Source organism: Aphidius gifuensis, linkage group LG1 (genome assembly GCF_014905175.1).
Source record: "Aphidius gifuensis isolate YNYX2018 linkage group LG1, ASM1490517v1, whole genome shotgun sequence".
Classification (NCBI taxonomy): domain Eukaryota; kingdom Metazoa; phylum Arthropoda; class Insecta; order Hymenoptera; family Braconidae; genus Aphidius; species Aphidius gifuensis.
The window spans coordinates 21358414-21378442 of NC_057788.1; the positions used below are offsets into that span (position 1 = coordinate 21358414).

The 20029-nt window shown below is 24.0% G+C and overlaps 1 protein-coding gene across 8 annotated transcripts in view; it reads left to right on the forward strand.

Moving 5' to 3' along the window:
• The first annotated feature begins 3424 nt into the window (after positions 1 to 3424).
• LOC122851687 (guanine nucleotide-releasing factor 2) overlaps positions 3425 to 20029 on the forward strand; it is a 28825-nt gene continuing 12220 nt past the window's right edge. For 6 of the 8 annotated variants that reach the window (XM_044151082.1, XM_044151102.1, XM_044151072.1 and 3 more), the window contains exon 1: positions 3441 to 3698. In XM_044151082.1, coding sequence (XP_044007017.1) covers positions 3665 to 3698 — 34 coding nt within the window. In that variant the 5' untranslated portion in view covers positions 3441 to 3664. Of the gene's footprint in view, positions 3699 to 14114; positions 14300 to 20029 lie in introns of those variants that run through there. The other 2 variants (XM_044151118.1, XM_044151135.1) reach the window with 2 other exon arrangements.

Consider the following 20029-nt stretch of genomic DNA (forward strand, 5'->3'; position numbering starts at 1 on the left):
GCAATAATTGTACTATCTTCAAGATTTCTTACAAATTTTAAATTTAAATGTTCAAGATATTTTAATTTTGATAACTCATCAAAAACAGACTTATACAAATGTGGACTAGTGTTGATGAGATCAGATGGAAGTGCTTCATTATCAACAGATTGTCTTATATGACAACTGGGAATTTCCAAACGTTTAAGCTTTTTACAGTTGTTGGAAATTGCAATTATTGATTTGTAACTGACTTTAATGTGACTAAACAATAATAGACATTCAAGATTTTTCAATTCTGTTAATTTTTTCAAAGCAATTTCATTTGTTATTTGCCAGATATTATATAAATTTAAATATTTTAAATTTTTTAAATATTTCACGATTTTCATTTCTAATTCATCAGATAATGTATAACAACTAATTCTGAGATGTTCCAAGTATCTAAAATTCTCCCAGTATGAGAGTGTAAGTTCAGCTATATCATAACAACTAAATCGAATATCAAGGTGTTTTAGATTTGTACATACACTAAAAATACTGTTTAAAATATCTGTCGTCTCATTATTAGTTGTTTTTTTCCTGCCCGATGATATTTTGAAATACTCTATATTCCGGAGTTGATGAAATGAGAGAAACTCTTCAGGTAACTCAAATAAATCAATATCAAGATATTTTAGTGTACTTTTTTCTGCTATTTCTTGAACAATGTTAGTTAGACAAAAGCCACACAATGTCAAACTACGAAGATTATCGAATTTTTTTAAAGTCTGAAAAATAATAGAAAATTGTTTAAATAAATTGTAATAATATATTTGTTTATCACAAGTGATTAACAACTGGTTTAATCTAATAAAAACTTACGAAAAGAAACGTTTGTAATCGGCTCGCCAGTGGTTTTGGAAATATATGAATTTCATTAATTTTTTGTGGAAGAGAATTGATTATTTCAAATAGATCAATTTGTCTATCAAAATAATTAAAATTTATGAGTAATTTAATTATTTTCAATTTTTCCAACTGTGTAAATGCTTGAACAAAGTGATTGGTATAATAAATTAATGAATTTTCATTAACTTCACATTCAAGACTCGCTAAATTTTTACAATGATCACCAACGATTGGTATGATGATACGAAAATTGCATACTTCTGAAAGAGACAATTCTTTCAAATAAACACCACATTTTAATAATAATTTCTTGACGTATGATTGTGTCAACAAACAGTTATCATAGTAGGAACAAACAATTGATGATTCACATTTGTATTTTTTAATGTTGCACCAAGCTAGTTGACAGGCCTCTTTCCATTCGGGACAAACTGTAATAAAATAAATCAAAGTTAAAAAATTAATAAATAAAAACATTAAAATAAAAAATAAACAAAATAGAAATTTTATTTTGATGATTATACCTTCTTCCACTTTCATTCTTTCATGTTTTGGTAGCAGCATGAATATTTCTGCTAATGAGTAATAATCCAATAAGCTTATGATGTCTCTTTTCTCTTCAACATCAACAGCTCTCGCTTGTTGGTCTTTCTTAATAGACATTTTCTTTGCACTTATAAGTCAATTCTGAAAATAAATAATAATATAAATTTATGGACTATTAAGAATACTGATTAAATATTTGAATATAAAAGCAATAATAATAAATTTATATTTATTAATAAATATTATTGATAAATTATGAATTAGGAAGTGCATATTTCAACACGTCGTTTTAGTAAAAATGTTTCATTCTAAGAATCAAAAAAGAATTCTGGTTTATTTATGAAAAAAATGATTAAGATAATTATTAAACATCATCTTTAAAATTTGTTACAGATGTTGGTGCTATTGAACTTAATGTTAAAAATATTATTCATCAATTGCATTAAAAAGTGTATATTGTGATATTTAATATTTAATTTGTTAAAGATATAAAATAAGGTTCGTAAAAATTAAAATGATGCTCCAATGATTTTATTTTGTTAATTTAATGACTATTTCTTTAAATACTACTTGAACTTTTATTTGGTTTTCTAAAAACTTCCATTCGAAATATAATTTAACATGAAAAACAAATCTAACAAAATTTCGAAATTTTTTTTTACTACATGTTTTTTTCACACCACTATTGTTATTATTATTATTATTAGAAAATACGTTTATTTATTTTTGACAATAATATTAATGGCAATGTTAATATGTATTAGAACTATATACAATAAAATAAACAAAAATATCTATAGAAAATATTACAAAATGATAATTTAAAAGTTGATGATTCACTGACAAAATAATGTACAATATAATTTATAGTTTATAAAAATAATTGTTAAAATTATAAATTTATAATTACCTTAATTTCTTTGTATAAATCCAATTTTTTTTTGCACCACGTTTTTTTTTTTTTTTTTTTTGTGTTTACACAGCTAAAACTCTAGTCTAAAACTTTATAGTCACACGCATGTCTTTTACAATTTTGAGGGAAAACGGTAATGCAATGAGCAGGCCGTACATATCTAGTAGAACACGTGGTTTAGTGGTTGGTTCAGTATTTACAATAAGGTGTAAATTCTATTGTAAGCATTAATTCATTAATTTTGTGTTCCAAGAGAGCGCTTTTCTAAATATGGTTTTAGGAAAAAAATTAAAGCTTCTGATGTCCATTGAAATTAAAAAAATTATTAATAAATTATATAATTAAAACAAGGTGAACAATAATATAAAGCTTTATGTTCATTAAATTTCGTATTAATATTTTTATTTATTATTATTTAATGTACATTTTATTTATCACAACCTAGAAGATTAAAACAAAATAGTACAAACAAAACGAAATTGACGGCGGGAAAATTTACCAAATAAATTTTGTTATAATACTTAAATAAATGGTGATATTATTAAATAATTTTTTCGAACAATTTTACTATTAATATTCATTGTGCATTTCATTGGCTGTTATTTTTGAATGCGCCCACGGTTTTCTCCGCGCCTGCGTATTTTCAATACATGTAAGCTTGTGTACACTGTACACTTGCAAGTTTTTCATGCAAGGCTTAAGTCAAGACTCATTTACTTTAATGCACTTTAATGTATTTAATTGTATTTAATATATTGTTAATTATAATATTTTTTTTTAGAATTAACAATATAAGTAATTTTAACAATACTATATTTTCCAAGTATTTATATTTATAAATCTTAAATATTGAATAAAAATACTTTGATATTAATATTAAATATTTATTCAATGAAATTAATTAATTAATATAGTATCATGTACTTTTAAAATTTAAATAAAAAAAAAAATTTACATTATGTTGATCAACTGCGCATGTCATTTATTAACTCTGCATTTTGGTAAACTATCCACATGGGTTATTTAACCGTTCAAATTCTGCACACTTCAGACAGCAACCACCAGATGTCAGAATAAATTGTTGTGTATGTGTTTGTGTTTATGTGTATCCCCCAAAAAATGGTTGACAAACGAAAATGTAGCGGTGTACGTCGGGTTTACATTAGATTTAAATATCTTCTAGTACGTAATGTAATGAGTGGCCGGTTTAAAAAATGTTAAAATAATAATTAACATGTTTTAATGACAGTTAAAAATATGGCTGTGATTTAAAAAAATAATAAAAATAGTGAATAAATAAAATATTACAAGTGACTGAGTGACAAAGACAAGACGATGGCTGCCACACCAAAGTTGGAGAAGTACGCAGGTAAGTTTTGATGTTTTTTTTTATTCAACATCCATAATTCAATACTACAATAATCCTTAAAATTTATTCCTTGATTAATTCATCTGTCATTTAATCACTTTAAATCCTATCTCATATTGATATTTGTATAAAAAAAAACCTACTCAAAATTGATACCTAATCTTAGTCAAAATAAAAATAAAAAAAAAAAAACAATGGATCGATTAATTGGATAATATCCTTCAGTACTTTTGACAATAAGAAAAAAACAACACACTGTATGTCAATGTCCTTTTTGAGATAATTTAAATGATTATTATATTTTTAATTAATAATTTCATGATAAGTATCAGTCATTAAATATTAAAAATATATACATGTGTGTTGCATGCTTCAAGTGTTTTTAGAGTCAATGCAAGTCTAAATACCCTTATGTCATTTTTTATTTACTTTTCGTTTTTTTGTTATGGTATGTCTTCATGTTGAAAGCTTATGTCACAGTGAGTGGATAAAACAAGATGAAAAATGCAATATGCAAAAAAGAGAGATACAAATTTACTCCAAAAAATTCTCGAGTTTATTAAACGTCATTTTATATTATTTATATATTTATTATTAAAACAAAATATTATAAATGAAATAAACAAATAATTTACACGTGTCATTGTCATGAAATTCACAGAGAAAAATATTATAAATATTTTTCTATTCATGTGACTTGTTGAGGATTTTTTTTTCTTTTTTATGTAGAATATTCTCACTGGCTACTGTTTGATACAGTCGTTATATTATTTTTGTTTTTTAATTTTCTAATGTCTGGTAAATTCATTGAACAGAGACTTATTGCCCCATCGAGCATCAAATTAATTCTTCTAATTGAAACTGATGATATATTTTAATACATTGTTCTATTTACGTTACATCATCATTTATATAAATATATTTTTTATTAATTTTGTTTTTTTTTTTTTTTAGATACTATTTTTATCTTTTTTATATTTTCAACAGCTCATTTATTGATGAGAATATTTTTTTATTTTTTAATTTAGCTTGTGAGCTGGAAATTTTACTCTAGGGCTAACGACCTAGTCCAATATTTCTGTCAATAATTGAGCTATTAAAGTAATGAAAAAATGCTCTCGTTTATCTTGGAATTTTAAAATAAAAAAATATCATTTTAATTGAAATTGTAATAAAGTATAAGCTCTATGTATTATCTGGGTTTTTAAAATATTAAAAAAATTGTTTTTTAATGTTGAAAAAATAAATATTGTTATCTCAATTTTGTATGAAATTAAAAACAGTTATTTTTTATTGAAGATTATTTTATTTTTACAAATTTATAAATAAGTTTTACATACTTGTTATTTTTAAGTAATGAAAAAAATTATCTCAATTATTGATACTCATAAAGTACTTGTTTATTATTATTTTTTAAATTCACAGCAATTTTATTGTTTTAATTTTTTATTTATTTTTTTTTAAATTATAATTTAATCATTGTATACTTTTGATGAATAATTACTTGATTTTTTTCTCAAAATTATAGTGATAGAAACTCGAGGGATTGTTTTAATGATTTCGAAAAAATTTTAAGTAAAAACACGATATTAAAATCATTGATTTCAAGCAAATCGAAATATACTTTTATTAGTTAACAAAAAAAAAAATCAATATGATATGAAATTTAAAGTCAAAGAAGTTTTATAATTAAAAAATTGTAAGAAATTTTAATTGTGATTTCAATGACTCCAGTTAATAGTTTAATACAAAAAAAAAAAAAAAATCACTGGAATATTTTTGTTACGAAACTTTTTTATAATTTCATGTGAAACGATTGGATCTCTTTGATATCGAAATTTTTCGTCTCAGTATGTTGTTTCGTAATATTTTAGCCGACAGTAATAATTCTTTTTTTATTTCCGACTAAATTTCCGTGTTACATATATACATTTTAATAGACAAATTAAGATGTCTGCAAACTCCAAAAATATATCAAAGCGTGTGGCGACAAACAGTGAGTATAGAAAAAAAAAAAAAGTTATTATCATTATTTATATTGAAAAAACTAAAATATATTTTCAGAAAACAGGAAACTTTAGTGATTTTATCTATAGAAACCAAGTTGCAAATTCATCGTTACCCAACGATTATTCAAAAAAAAAAAAAGCTACAGAATAATATATATATTTATACATTATAGGGACAAAACCAAAGAGTGTTTAGAGAATTTTTTACGGTTGAAAAATTGCCTTGGATCATCGGCTCATCATGATGATGTGACTTTGTTGTTGGTTGTGCTCATTCTTGTGTGGTTTAAATGCTCCGGATACACAGTCATACATTACCAACAACAACAACAACCACAACAACAACAACAAAAACAACATATATATATTTATTTACAGTATCGTCATACTATACATTTAAAAAAAATACTGGACCTGAACAGTTACCTAGTTCTTTACTCATCGCGTGTCGCAGTATCATTTTAACAAGCTGATGAAAGGTTTCTTATTACCTCGTACTATAATTTTGTAAATGTAAAAATATGTATATACTTATTGCAATTTATGAAAAAAAAAAAACAATATTTAGCTAGTATATTATTGATAAATAAAAAAAAATTTAAGTTTGTAATAATAGAATAGAAAGAAATAGAAAAACAAATTTTCGTAAATGATTTTAATCGTGTTGGTTGGTTGCAAAGACATTTATTTTTATTTAATTTTAGAATCACTGTCATTGGTTGAGACCAATATAAATAAAATTGATGAAACTTGTGAATTTCGTAGTGTAAAAAGTTTGTTGCTCATTTTAATAATTTGAAATTGAATAAAATTTAAAAGTTTTTATTGAAAGTTTTGTGTGAAAGCGTAACGATGCTTCTTTGATGTATCCATCAAAAAGCATTACTATCGTAGAATTGAAATTGGTTTGAGTGTGTTGATTACCAGTTTATATAGAAAACAGAAAAATAAAATTATTTGGCAACTTGTATTTTTATGTATAGCCTCTTTTTCAAGATCAGTTTATTTTTTACAATCTACGTTGTGTTGAATGTGAAACATTTAATTTATATCAGAGAAATACTTGTTGAAAAAATCAAAGCTAAAGGGAAATAGTTTGATAAATTAATTTGAAGTAGTTTTGTATTGCTTATAAAAAAAAGTAGAAAAAATGCCACAGTACGATGAAAGTTTTCTAGATTCACCATTATTTCGGAGACGTGCGAAGAGTTACTGTGTTCTTAAACAAGATGTACCAAATTCGGAAACGTTTCAAATAACTGCAACACCATTTTTACTTGAAATTAAAAATTATCAACGAAATACTCTACCATCAACTTCAACTTTTGATCTTGAAGGTAATTTGACAAACAGAGTTAAAGATTTTAGTAAATTTTTCGTCAGGATGTAATTACTTGACAGTATGAAAATTTATGTGTTCTTGAAATAATGAAAAAACAATATTTTGTGATATTTTTAGAAATAAATTTTAACTAACTTTTTGTAGTGACACAGTTTTGCAGAGCTAAAGATATATGTGTTAATATCTTGATAAAAATGAATGACGATACTAAAAATTCATTTTGCAATTTTACTAGCTGTTTTTGTTCAGTGGATGGAATAAATATGCAACATCTCTTTAAACATCCTAATTTCCTGATACAAATTAAGCAATTTCGGGAAATCATTTGAAAAATATTATTTAGGAATCGTAATGTAAAGAAACTAACTGGATAAAGAAGTAATCTTCTGGAAATAATTGGTAACTCTTCGAGTATTATGTTATCCTGTTAAGAATTCATAATTTTTCCATTATATTCCCAAAAAAAAAATTTTAATTATTAGGAAAATATAGATAAAAAGAAGTAATCTGCTGAAAATAATGAATTACTCTTCTATTATTATGTTCTCCTGTTAAGAATTCATCATTTTTCCATTAGATTCTCAAAAAAAAATTTAAATTATCAGGGAAATATAGATAAAAGGGAGTAATCTGCTGGAAATAATAAATTACTCTTCTATTATTATGTTCTCCTGTTAAGAATTCAAGATTTTTCCATTACATTCTCAAAAAAAAATATTAATTATTAGGGAAGTATAAAAAGAAGGAAGTAATCTTATGAACTTAATTAATAACTCTTCTATTATTATGTTATCCTGTTAAGAATTCATCATTTTTCCATTAGATTTTCAATAGAAAATTTAAATTATCAGGGAAATATAGATAAAAGAAAGTAATCTGCTGGAAATAATAAATTACTCTTCTATTATTATGTTATCCTGTTCAGAATTAAGATTTTTCCATTGAATTCTCAAAAAAAAATTTGAATTATTAGGGAAATATAAAAAGAAGGAAGTAATCTTTTGAAATCAATTAATAACTCTTTTATTATTATGTTATCCTGTTCAGAAATCAAGATTTTTTCATTAAATTCTCAAAAAAAATTTGAATTATTAGGAAAATATAAAAAGAAGGAAGTAATCTTCCGAAAATAATGAATAATTCTTCTTTTATTATGTTATCCTGTTAAGAATTAAGAATTTTTCCATTAACATCGAAAATAAAATTCAAATTATTAGGGGAATATAAAAAGAAGAAAGTAATCTTTAGAAATTAATAAATAACTCTTTTATTATTATGTTATACTGTTCAAAATTCAAGATTTTTCCATTAAATTCTCAAAAAAAGTTTAAATTATCAGGGAAATATAGATAAAAAAAAGTAATCTGCTGGAAATAATAAATTACTCTTCTATTGTTATGTTATCGTGTTAAGATTTTAGGATTTTTCTAATGAATTCAAATCAATTTTAACAAAATTGGTTAACAAAATTTAAATTATTGGGGGAATATAGATCAAAGGGGAATATTTTCAAAGTAATCTTCTGAAAATAACGAATAACTCTTCTCTTAGTATGTTCTCTTGTTGAGAATTCAAGATTTTTCCATTAAATTCTTATTTATATTCTTATCTCCATTAAAAAAAAATTTTAATTATTAGAGAAATATAAAAAGAAGAAAGTAATCTTTTGAAATTAATAAGTAACTCTTCTATTATCATGTTTTCCTGTTCAGAATTCATTATTTTTCCATTACATTACTAAAAAAAATTCGAATTATTAGGAAAATATAAATGAAAAAGAGTAATCTTCACAAAATAATAAATAACTCTTCTATTATTATGTTATCCTGTTAATAATTCATTATTTTTCCATTGAATTCCCAAATAAAAATTCAAATAATTGAAGAAATATAAAAAGAAGGATCTTTTTAAATTAATAAATAACTCTTCTATTATCATGTTTTCCTGTTAAGAATTCATCATTTTTCCATTACATTACTAAAAAAAATTCAAGTTATTAGAGAAATATAAAAAAAAATATAGTCAAGTCCCCCAAGGTGCACCCTACGTGTTCCGTAGGATTTTTTTTTCTTTTTTTGTTGTTTGATTTGTTTTTTCATTTTATTGTAAAATAAATGACTATTTTTTTTGTATTGTTTTATTTTCTAATGTTGTTTATTTCTGTTGTTTAATAAAAAAAAAAATAAACGACCGAAAAATTTCAAAAAAATAACGTAAAGTCTACAGATGAAGCGTCATCGATTGAAACGTTGTCGGAATCGATCCGTCAATATTTGGAATTGGGCCCTATCGAAAAATGAGGATATTAAATCTAATAAGGCCCAAAAATTCAAAATAAATATGATAATTGCTTTTGGGAAAAAAAAAAAACATAAATTTCATTTAACATCAACTAATTCAGTTCGGCGGTTCAAAAAATATCTTGCAAAAACAAATTCTGACACTACATTTTGTTTAATAAAAAAAAAAATAAACGACCAAAAAATTTCAAAAAAATATCGGAGAGTCTACAGATGAAGCGTCGTCGATTGAATCATTGCCGGATCCGATCCGTCAATATTTGAAATTGGGCCCTGTAGATAAATGGCACTATCACAACTGATAAGGGCCAAAAAATAAAAAGTAATATGATGATGGCTTTTGGGAAAAAAAATGAAACCTAATGGGTTTCATAGAAGCTAATTCGATTCATAACTTTTATTTTTATCGCGAAATAACAAAAAGTCACACGAAAAGTGAAAACATAAGTGTCCTACGGAACACTAAAAAGGAAGTAATCGTTTGAAAATAATAAATAAGCCTTCTATTGACATGTTTTCCTGTTACGAATTCATTATTTCTGCATTGAATTCCCAAATGAATATAAAAAGAAGGAAGTAATCTTTTAAAATCAAGTAATCGTTTGAAAATAATAAATAAGCCTTCTATTGACATGTTTTCCTGTTACGAATTCATTATTTCTGCATTGAATTCCCAAATAAAAATTCAAATAATTAGGGAAATATAAAAAAAAGGAAGTAATCGTTTGAAATTAATAAATAACTCTTTTATTATTATGTTATCCTGTTAAAATTTCAAGATTTTCCCATTAAATTTCCAAAAAAAAATTTGAATTATTAGGGAAATATAAATATAAGAGAGTAATCTTCTGGAAATAATAAATAACTCTTCTATTATTATGTTATCCTGTTAAGAATTCGGGTCTTTTCCATTAAATTCTCAAAAAAAAATTTAAATTATTAGGGAAATATAAAAAGAAGGAAGTAATCTTCAAAAATTAATAAATAACTCTTTTATTATTATGTTATCCTGCTTAGAATTCAAGATTTTTTCTTCAAATTCTCAAAAAAAAATTTAAAATATCAGGGAAATCATTATTTTTCCATTACATTACTAAAAAATTCAAATAATTAGGGAAATATGAAAAGAAGGAAGTAATCTTTTGAACATAATAAATAGCTCTTCTATTATTATGTTATCCTGTTAAGAATTCAAGATTTTTTTATTAGTTTCCGAAAAAAATTTAAATTATTAAGGAAATATAAATAGAACGAAGTAATCTTCTAAAAATAATTAATTACTCTTCGAGTATTATGTGATCCTGTTGAGAATTCATCATTCTTCCACTAGACTCCCAAAAAAAAAATTAAAATTATTAGGGGACTATAGATAAAAGGAAGTAGTTCTCTGAAAATAATAAATAACTCTTCTATTTTTTTGTTATCATGTTAAGAATTTAATTTTTTTCCATCAAATTCATATATCAACGGCACTAAAATACCAATAACAATACATGTCTAAAAAATAATAAAATATATTTAAAAAATGCAAATTGTATACTCCAGGAATAATAGAATATGAATTGAGACGCAGGTAGTTTAGTCTTCTGTCATCTCACCTCACTCATGGTCATTTCAATGATGCTACATCAAAACTTTCATCCGATGATATACTGAAACAAAAAAAAAAAAAAACTCATTAAGTAACAATAAAATACATCCTCATTGATCCAAGTTTAAGATGGATGCAAGTTTTTTATGTTTGTTTTGAATAGATTGCAATTAAAAAAAAAGTATTCAACATTGTACAATGAATGTTCGTATCAAAAATAAAAAAATACAGACAAATCCTCAGAGTAAAAAATAAAAGATGATGGGAAAAAAAAAATAAAAATATATTTTCCAGACGTAATACATCCGGAACAGTGGTAAATCGTTTATAATACGACAGTCGACACTGGTCTTATTGTCGAATTGGATGTGATCCATACTGCATTGTTCAAAACTTTTTCGATTAAAACTTCCGTTTCTCCACTGGTCCGTGCTTTTCCGGTTTTCATTTTTTTTTTTTTCATAAAAAATAAATATCCCTCTCTCTGTCTATTTTAAATAAAAACAAAAATAAATAATTGTAAAAAACTAAAGCTCAAAATAATCGGTCAAATGTAAACTCATTAAACTACTAAAAATAAATTGACTATAGTTTTTTTCTATTTTTAATTAAAAAGTAAGGAAAATAAAATTACAGTGACTAGCTATTTTTTTATGCAAATTTATTTAGTAAATTTATGAAAATAAAAGTTTTCATTTACTGTGTCCCGAGGATAATAATGAAATTATATTCTCACTGTGTATGGAATAATAATACCCCAAAAATTTTCAATAGCAAAGAACATGATTCACTCTATTTTAGTTATATACATAAATTGCATAATAGTTGTTTCTTCTTGCACTTGAATGATGCTTTGTTGCTGATGTTATCATGAAATAAATTAGTTTACTTAAGCTGAGATAATAAGCCATGTATTTGATATCTTTTGCACTCTTCTTAGAATTATTTTTCACAGGTTTTCTTGACTCTTAAATTAAAGGTATAAAATTTAAATATGACATGTATATAAGTACTTTAATACACCTGAAAACGAGAAGAACGACATGTACTTGTTAAAGTGATTTTGATTTTTTAAAGGAGTAAAGTTGGCAGTCACTTTGGAACGTGCATACTCCAGAGATTCATAATGTATAGCCCTGGATTTTTGTTCTATATTATTGAGCATAAAAAAATTTCAACACTCAACAATATTTTAATAATTTTTCGACTCGTTTTAAGATGACAAAAAAATACTTCGATTAAAGAAAATATTATTTATTTTATTATAGTTAATAAAAGATATTGTATTTGTCATTATTACTTGTAGAAAAAAATTATTATTATATTAGAAAAAATAATTATCTTTAACGATAAACTCGTGTGTCTGTTTAATCAATTATTTTTTTTATTGCTCAAATGATAACCCACTTGGTGGTCCACATCTTCCACATAAACTTGATCATTTTTTCTTCTAAATTTATCATATCTTTTTTGGTCTATGTCAATTTACTCTTTCATTAACATTATGAGTCATACACAACATGATTAATAGTTGTTTCTAAAAACGTTATCGAATCACTTGATACAATCATACATTTTTTTTTCTTTTCTTGTAATTTCTTGTGTTGATATTTGAGTGGTTCATTCATTAATCTTTTTGTACAAATATAAAAATACGATAATAATTGATAATAATAAATAAATATACGCTTATTCAATATTGTTGATTTAATATTTTTTTTAACTGCACATCGCACAGTGCCATGCGCAGGAAAAAATAATTTTTTTAAATATAAATTTTGCAATAACATTCCTGCTGCAATGCCAAAACTTTATCTAGTTTAATTTATTATTTTCAATTACCATAATATAAAAAATGTTCAACGCCATTGCTTCAATGGTTTTGAAACTTTTTTTTTTTTTTTTTCATTCATGTTTTTTTTGCGCAAGACACTGCAGTAAAGTATTCTTTTTCTAAATTTCATTTTTTTTATCTTTCTTTTAGCTTTTTTTTTCTCCTCTTTTTCCAAAGACTGTCTTATCCTGGCTTTCTTGGATATACTCATCATAGACTGGATACATAATATCGTTCTACATATGAAATAGAAAAAAAAAAAAATTGAACGACACAGTTTCAATAACAAAATGAAAAGCAAAAAAACCAATTTTTCATCTCCTATAACTGGGAGTCATATTACTGAAAGTAGAGAAGGGTCTTTTAGCTAAAATGTATATATACAAGGGTTGTTAAATAAAAAATATCGTAAATGGAAAAACTAAAAAAAAAAAAAATTAAATAAAACTGAATTTTAGTTTTGAGTTGAGAGTAAAACATTTCAAGTTTATACTTAGAAACTTGAAACTTTTATATAAAGGATATCATGCTCAACAAAAACTTTGTCATTTTCACATAAACTTATATATTATATTTAAAAAAAAGATTTACAAACAAATTCACCTGTTAAATAAAAACAATTTCCTTTAAATAAAAAAGCCAAATTAATTAATTAAAGAAATAGAAATTTTTTTACAAAATAAAAATTGCAAAATTAAATAATTATTGATTAAATATTATGAAAAATATATATTTCATAATAATCATAAGAATATTAATGAAAAAAAAAAATTAAACTATCAAAGAGACAAAAAACTATAATGATTTAATATAGGCAAAAGGGTATCACACAGTAACATATATCTATGACGAAACATAGTAAAGAAACGATAAAGACATTTAAAAATAAAATTTAAATAAAGTTTTAAAAAATAATATATATAAACTATCTATTTAATATTGTTGTATTTGTGTGTGTGTATTTATGTGTGTGGGCTAATACAAGCAAACCAGTGACTTCCACGTTTTGTAGATGGAAGCAGTTTTACTCGTTGTTCCAAACATCCAAGTTTGTGAATCAGTGGGTGCGCAAACTCCACACGCGATGGTTGTTTTATTAGTCACAACACGTCTTTCCACAGTTCAGTATTGCTTTTTTTAAAAAAATACCAGCAACAGCTCATTTATAAATTAATATTTATAATAATTTTTTGTTTATAACTTATATTATTAGTTAATTTCATCGTTTTATAAACGTATGAATCACTTATCAAATATACGTATAATTTCATGAATTAAAAAAGAGTAAATTTATTAATTTTTTAAACTTAATATTAGTCACAATGTTTATGTTTATTTGTATTTTATATACTTGACAATATAAAATTTAAAGTGTTAAAAATTGTGTGTTTATTTAATGTGAAAATTGTGATTAGATTCTTTTTTTTTTAAATCTAATATTACGATTTATAATCAAAGAGAAGAACAGTAAATAATTTTGTTGATTTAAATAAACAAAATAAACAAGAAAATTTATAATAAAGAGGTAAATTTAATTTAATTTATATATATATCTTTGATCATTCAAGTATATAAGACGAGAGAGTTTTGAAAGCACTTTTAAGTTTTGAAATTTTGTGGTATAGGAAACTTGAGGTAAACGTGAGTCGAATGTAAATCACTAAGTCAATTTAAATGTATTAATAGTTGAATGATAAATAGAAAAAAACATTGAAAATTATTTCCTCGTGTCTTATTTTTGTATTGAGCATTCAATTATTGTTTAAAATTATAACTTTATTGTGTTTTTTTAAATTTTATTTTTCAAGTTTTTTAATAGCTTATTTTTATCTGCCACTGATAATTATAATTATACTATACTCATTGAAATATATTTTATTTATTCTTATATATTTATTGTTGTAAAAGGTAATTTAAATAATTTTTTATTAACGACAACGTGACCATACTGAAAATATTTATTTTAAATGCACTCTGTTACGTTTATACTTCCTCCACAATATATTTTTTTTTTCTTCTATAATTAAGTCATACTGCTATTTAACGTAAATTTATGAATTCATCAAGTTTTTTCAACTGATGAAGTAAGCAATCAGAAGTGTATTTTTATCATATATATATTTTTTTTTTTTTCTTTCGCCCTATATTTTTTAAAATGTACAAATTAATTTGTCCATAAATTTTCCTCCTTCAGCGTTAAATTAATGACTCACATTTTTTTCATTTTTAATTTATATATACACACAATACATGTAAATTTTAAAGATTTAATTCATTTTTTTTTTTTCTATATTTTATACGGCAGACTAAGCCTGTCGCACACATAAAATCCGATTTTCTAAATCCCCCATTTCGTCTGTAAGCCGCTCCTCGTAGCAGCCACAAATACAGCATCTACTTTTTTTTTTTGTACTTTGATTTTTATATAAATACAAAAGAAATTTTTGATATATTTTTAATATCCATTATATATTTTTTTTATTGTACATAATGTATTCTTAAATACGTGTTTATATTTAATTTTTTTATTGCAATAATGACGTCAGTTTTTTTTAATATTACACATTTGTCACAAGGATAATTATTCATAATGATAATAAATTTTTATAATTATTGAGTCGTTAGTATATTTATAAATATGATGATGATAAATATCACTTGATTATAAAATTAACTCGATATATAAAAATTCAATATTTTTATCATTGATGACTTATCAGTGGCAATAAAGAAAAATACAATGATGAAATTTTGATTGGGTTAATTTCGAAAGAGACAGATAAAAAGTAAAATTTTTCCAGACAATTTACAGAGTAATATGGATAAATATTTTCACCAGTATATATTTGATGATATTTATAATAAAGAAAAAAATATATTTCATTCAGTAAATTGATTTGAATATTGACATATCAAAAATAGCATTGAAGCATCAATCAAAAATAGTTTCTATAAATACAATGCTATACATTCAACTTTGAAAAGTGAAAATGGAGTAAAATATATTTGAAAATTTACATTGTAAAGTGTATAACTTCAGAGTACGAGGAAACACCAAACGACAAATTCTATTTTGAGGTATATGTCGACCTTATGTAGGCTCGTATTTCATCGTGCCACTCTCGGGAGAATTTCTCCATGTACATATGAGTTTAGTGCAAGTGTGCATATGTCTAAATTTTTTCTTTTTGGTATTATATTTTTGCTGACTGTATAGTTTTCCAAAAAAATAAAAGACATTAAAATATATAATTATAAAATTTTATAAATTATTAAGTAATAATTTGAGTGGTACCTTACACACACCAACACAAAAGTATATCATTTATTTATACTTTTTTTTTATTGTTCATTGAATATGTAAATTAAATATTTATTTATTTATTAAATTTATTCACGTCACTTATTTAATACTCGTATGTGCAAGACTCAAAAGGATAGGTTATTCGATTTTTTTTATATTTTTTGTGCGTCATTACATTCCAATGTAATGGCACTTTGTTGCAAAATTGTTGGTCAAGTTGTTGATGCTTAAATGGACATCATTGTCAATTTTTTATTTTATTAATTTATTGTATTATTTTTGGGTTAAAAAAATCAAGTAAATCTTTGATTTTTATTTGACAAAAAAAAGAGAGGCTTTAAATTTTTCGATTCTTCATATAGAATTTTGATTTTTCTATTGATTTTTTTGAAAAAAAAATATCAAAACAAATTGTATTATAAATTTTGGAAAATTTATGCTTCAGTGATTTTTTTTCCTATTTATTATAACAAAAGATGTTTAATGTAACAAAAAGACAATATTTGTTCAAATTGAATTGCTTTTTTCTCTCTGATCTTTTCAATCTTTATTCTTTAAAATAAACATATAAATATATTTTTTTTTTCCTTTTATTATCTGGAACAACCCTTGTGACTCATGAATGAAAAGACTTACAAGTACTATAGCAAGATTGCTCTATACACACGTGTTACATTTTTACATCTTTAGATCAATCGTTTGCACATGCCCGTCCCCCACATAAAAACACCAAAACAAATACTTTTTTCTATTTTCTCAAATATATATATATATAAAAAATCTAAAAGAGGTGTTGTCTATGGTAGTAATTATTTTCAAGAGGCAAACCACTCTCGTGAAACTATTTTTTTTGTCCGCCCAAAAATCTTAAATTAATTCATGAAATTTTTCATGGTTTATTTTTAAAAATTTATCTTGCAATGGCTTATGTGTCTAATCATTCTAATAATTTCAAGTGATTTAAAAAAAATTTCAAGTAACGTTACTAGATTGAAAAATTCAAAACATTGTTTAAATTTATTTCATAGATAAAATATTTTAGGTCAGAGTTTGTAGATTTACTGACATCCGACAACCTTAATTCTCAACTTACTTATATAAATTTTAAGTGTTAAACCGATAATTTAATGTTAGGATAAAAAGCATGCATATATTTAAAACACAAAAGAAAAATTTTAAACAAGAATGAAAAGCAGATGTCGAGAATTCACTGTCGTACAACAAGACAAGAACAAATTAAATTAACTTATAAAAAAAATATAAAAGTATATATTCAAAATTGAAATTTCCTTTTTATATTTAATATTTATATTCTTAATTTTTTTTTTCATCTTTTTCTTTGTCTTTAATTTCAAGCAAATAGTGTCGCTTTTTTTCGACAAATTTTTTATCGAATTACTAGCTATAGAAATTGCAATTTTTCGATATCGAATCAAAGGCTAGACGTATAATTTCAAGAGTATAAAGTTTGTTAATTTATTGATGCAAAAAATTATAGCTATTATTGTCTTTTATTATATGCTGTATTTGAATTGTTCATCTGAAGAAAATGAGAAAAGGTACTTTACCAAAGTTTGGTGTAATTGTAAGTTTCTTGATCTCTTGGTTTAATTCTTGAATCCTATTTCGAAATTTAATTCAACAATAAAATAAATTTCAATGGCTTTTCCAATACTTTAATGTGTATATACACAATTTTTTATTATACAAATATATAAATAAAGATAAACTATTTTTATTTATTTGTACATATAAGCTTGGTTTTTTTTTTTTTAAATGGCTTTATCGAACCGTTTGTTCTACAACTTTTACTATCTACAATTTTTAATGGCTCCCTATCTTGTTTTTCAACGTTACTATTTATAAAAACCCTCGAGAGACTCATTGAACCGACTAGTGTAATATATTAATACACAAAATATCGGAAAAAATAGCCTGGAATTAGTAGTCACATTGTAATTTACAAAAAAAATATTTTAAAATCACGAAATAAAAATTTTCTAACATAAAAGTTTATATTTTAACACATTATTATCATTTAAAATAAATTTATCATAAAAAAATAATAGCCCTATCTATAATTAAATAAACTATTATCTTTTTTTTTTCAAAATATAATTCAAAAAAAGTATTTCATATTCGTGTAAGTATATTATTTTTCACTCGATTAATTCAAAAACTTTTAAAGCTTAAATCTCATCATATATGATTCACTTACACCCACGAACAAATAAAATAAAATGAAATAAAAAATTTAAGAATAATATAAAAAGCACAAAATCAGTAAATCATTTGAAAGATATATTAAAGTTTCAGGTTGTTATATCATCATAAAAAAAAGTCTTATATATATGAAAAAAAAAAAACTTTTTTCCTTTTTTTTCTTTCGCTTTATATCAAGAAATATATTTCTTTCCTTAATCTTGTTTTTTTTTTTATCATTTATATTATCAGCACGAATTTATTTAAAAAATAAACATTTTTTAAAATAAAAGAATTTTTTATCATTGTTTATACGGAGTACAAGTTCATTATTTTTTCAACGACTATTTTATCTTTTGCAATTTTACAAACTCACTAATATCTCCGACGGTCCATGAAATTTCAGTTTGAAATGGTTCGTGGCATTCTCTGGACATTGGACCACGTAATTGCATCGTTTGGAGCAAACTGCATTGTTATGTATCTAGCTATGTGGGTATTTCTAATATATATATCATCACACCCTTCTCATCCCTTTGTAATAAACTACATTTACGTAGAGAATACTCTACATTTTCACCGCAGGAAGTTAATCCTTCTCGCTTACATTCAACCACTATGATATATATTTTCAGTGTGAAAAAAAAAAGCTCTATTGCATCATTTTGCATTTCCTCACTTTGGTTATAAATGTGTTCAATGTTCATTTTACTTCCAGTCATATTATTTTCAGCCACAAGCTTTCAGCCACTTTATTTTCTTCTTCTTCTTTTTCTTTTTTTTTTAGCTAAAATACTTTTATTCGTTGTGAAAAATTTAATTCTCTTGATGGATATAAGTTTTCATATTTTTTTTTTAACAAAATTATACCAACACTTGAACGAAACTTTGAAAAGTTTTTTCTTCATCATTAATTGATTTTTCATTGAAATATTTTTAATTATTTATACAGACATTGGTTTTGTTAATTTTTACTTTTAATTGTATTTTAATTTTGTAGGTTCTCCAATATTTACAAAGCAATTTTCTCTGTGAATTTGTCATTGTGTTTACCATCAGCAAATTTGATTCAATCAACTTATTCTGCACTCTTTTTTTTTATATTTGTAAACTCCTCAAGTCCAGCAGTTGCACTGTCATCAATCAATAAATCATTCCAACTCAGTAACCATCTTTTTCAATTTTCTCAATTACTTGAAGCAATCTTCTGAGTATCCTTGATGTATATCCACAACGCATCATCAATTTTTTCTTCCACTTCATTGATTTTTTGCTTAGAAATTTGTTGAATCAGATCGAAATAAATTGAAGAAAACCACAAAAATGATTTAATTAAAAATAAAATTCAGAATTAATATTATTTTAAACGAGGGGGAAGTCACTCCAAAATTTAGTGTACACCAGATTACATATTACCGGTAATCATGTAATCTTTCCAATGATTACACAAGATTACTTTTTTTGTAATCACAAAGAATCCCAGTAATTTTTTATGATTACACTTAAAATTCAAAGATTTCAAAAAGATTACACGAGATTATTGAAGATTATTGAAGATTACACCAGATTACAGATTACCTGTAATCATGCATACGAGGGGGAAGTCACTCCAAAATTTAGTGTACACCAGATTACAGATTACCGGTAATCATGTAATCTTTCCAATGATTAAACAAGATTACTTTTTTTTTGGTAATCACAAAGATTCCCTGTAATCTTTTATGATTACACTTAAAATTTAAAGAAAAA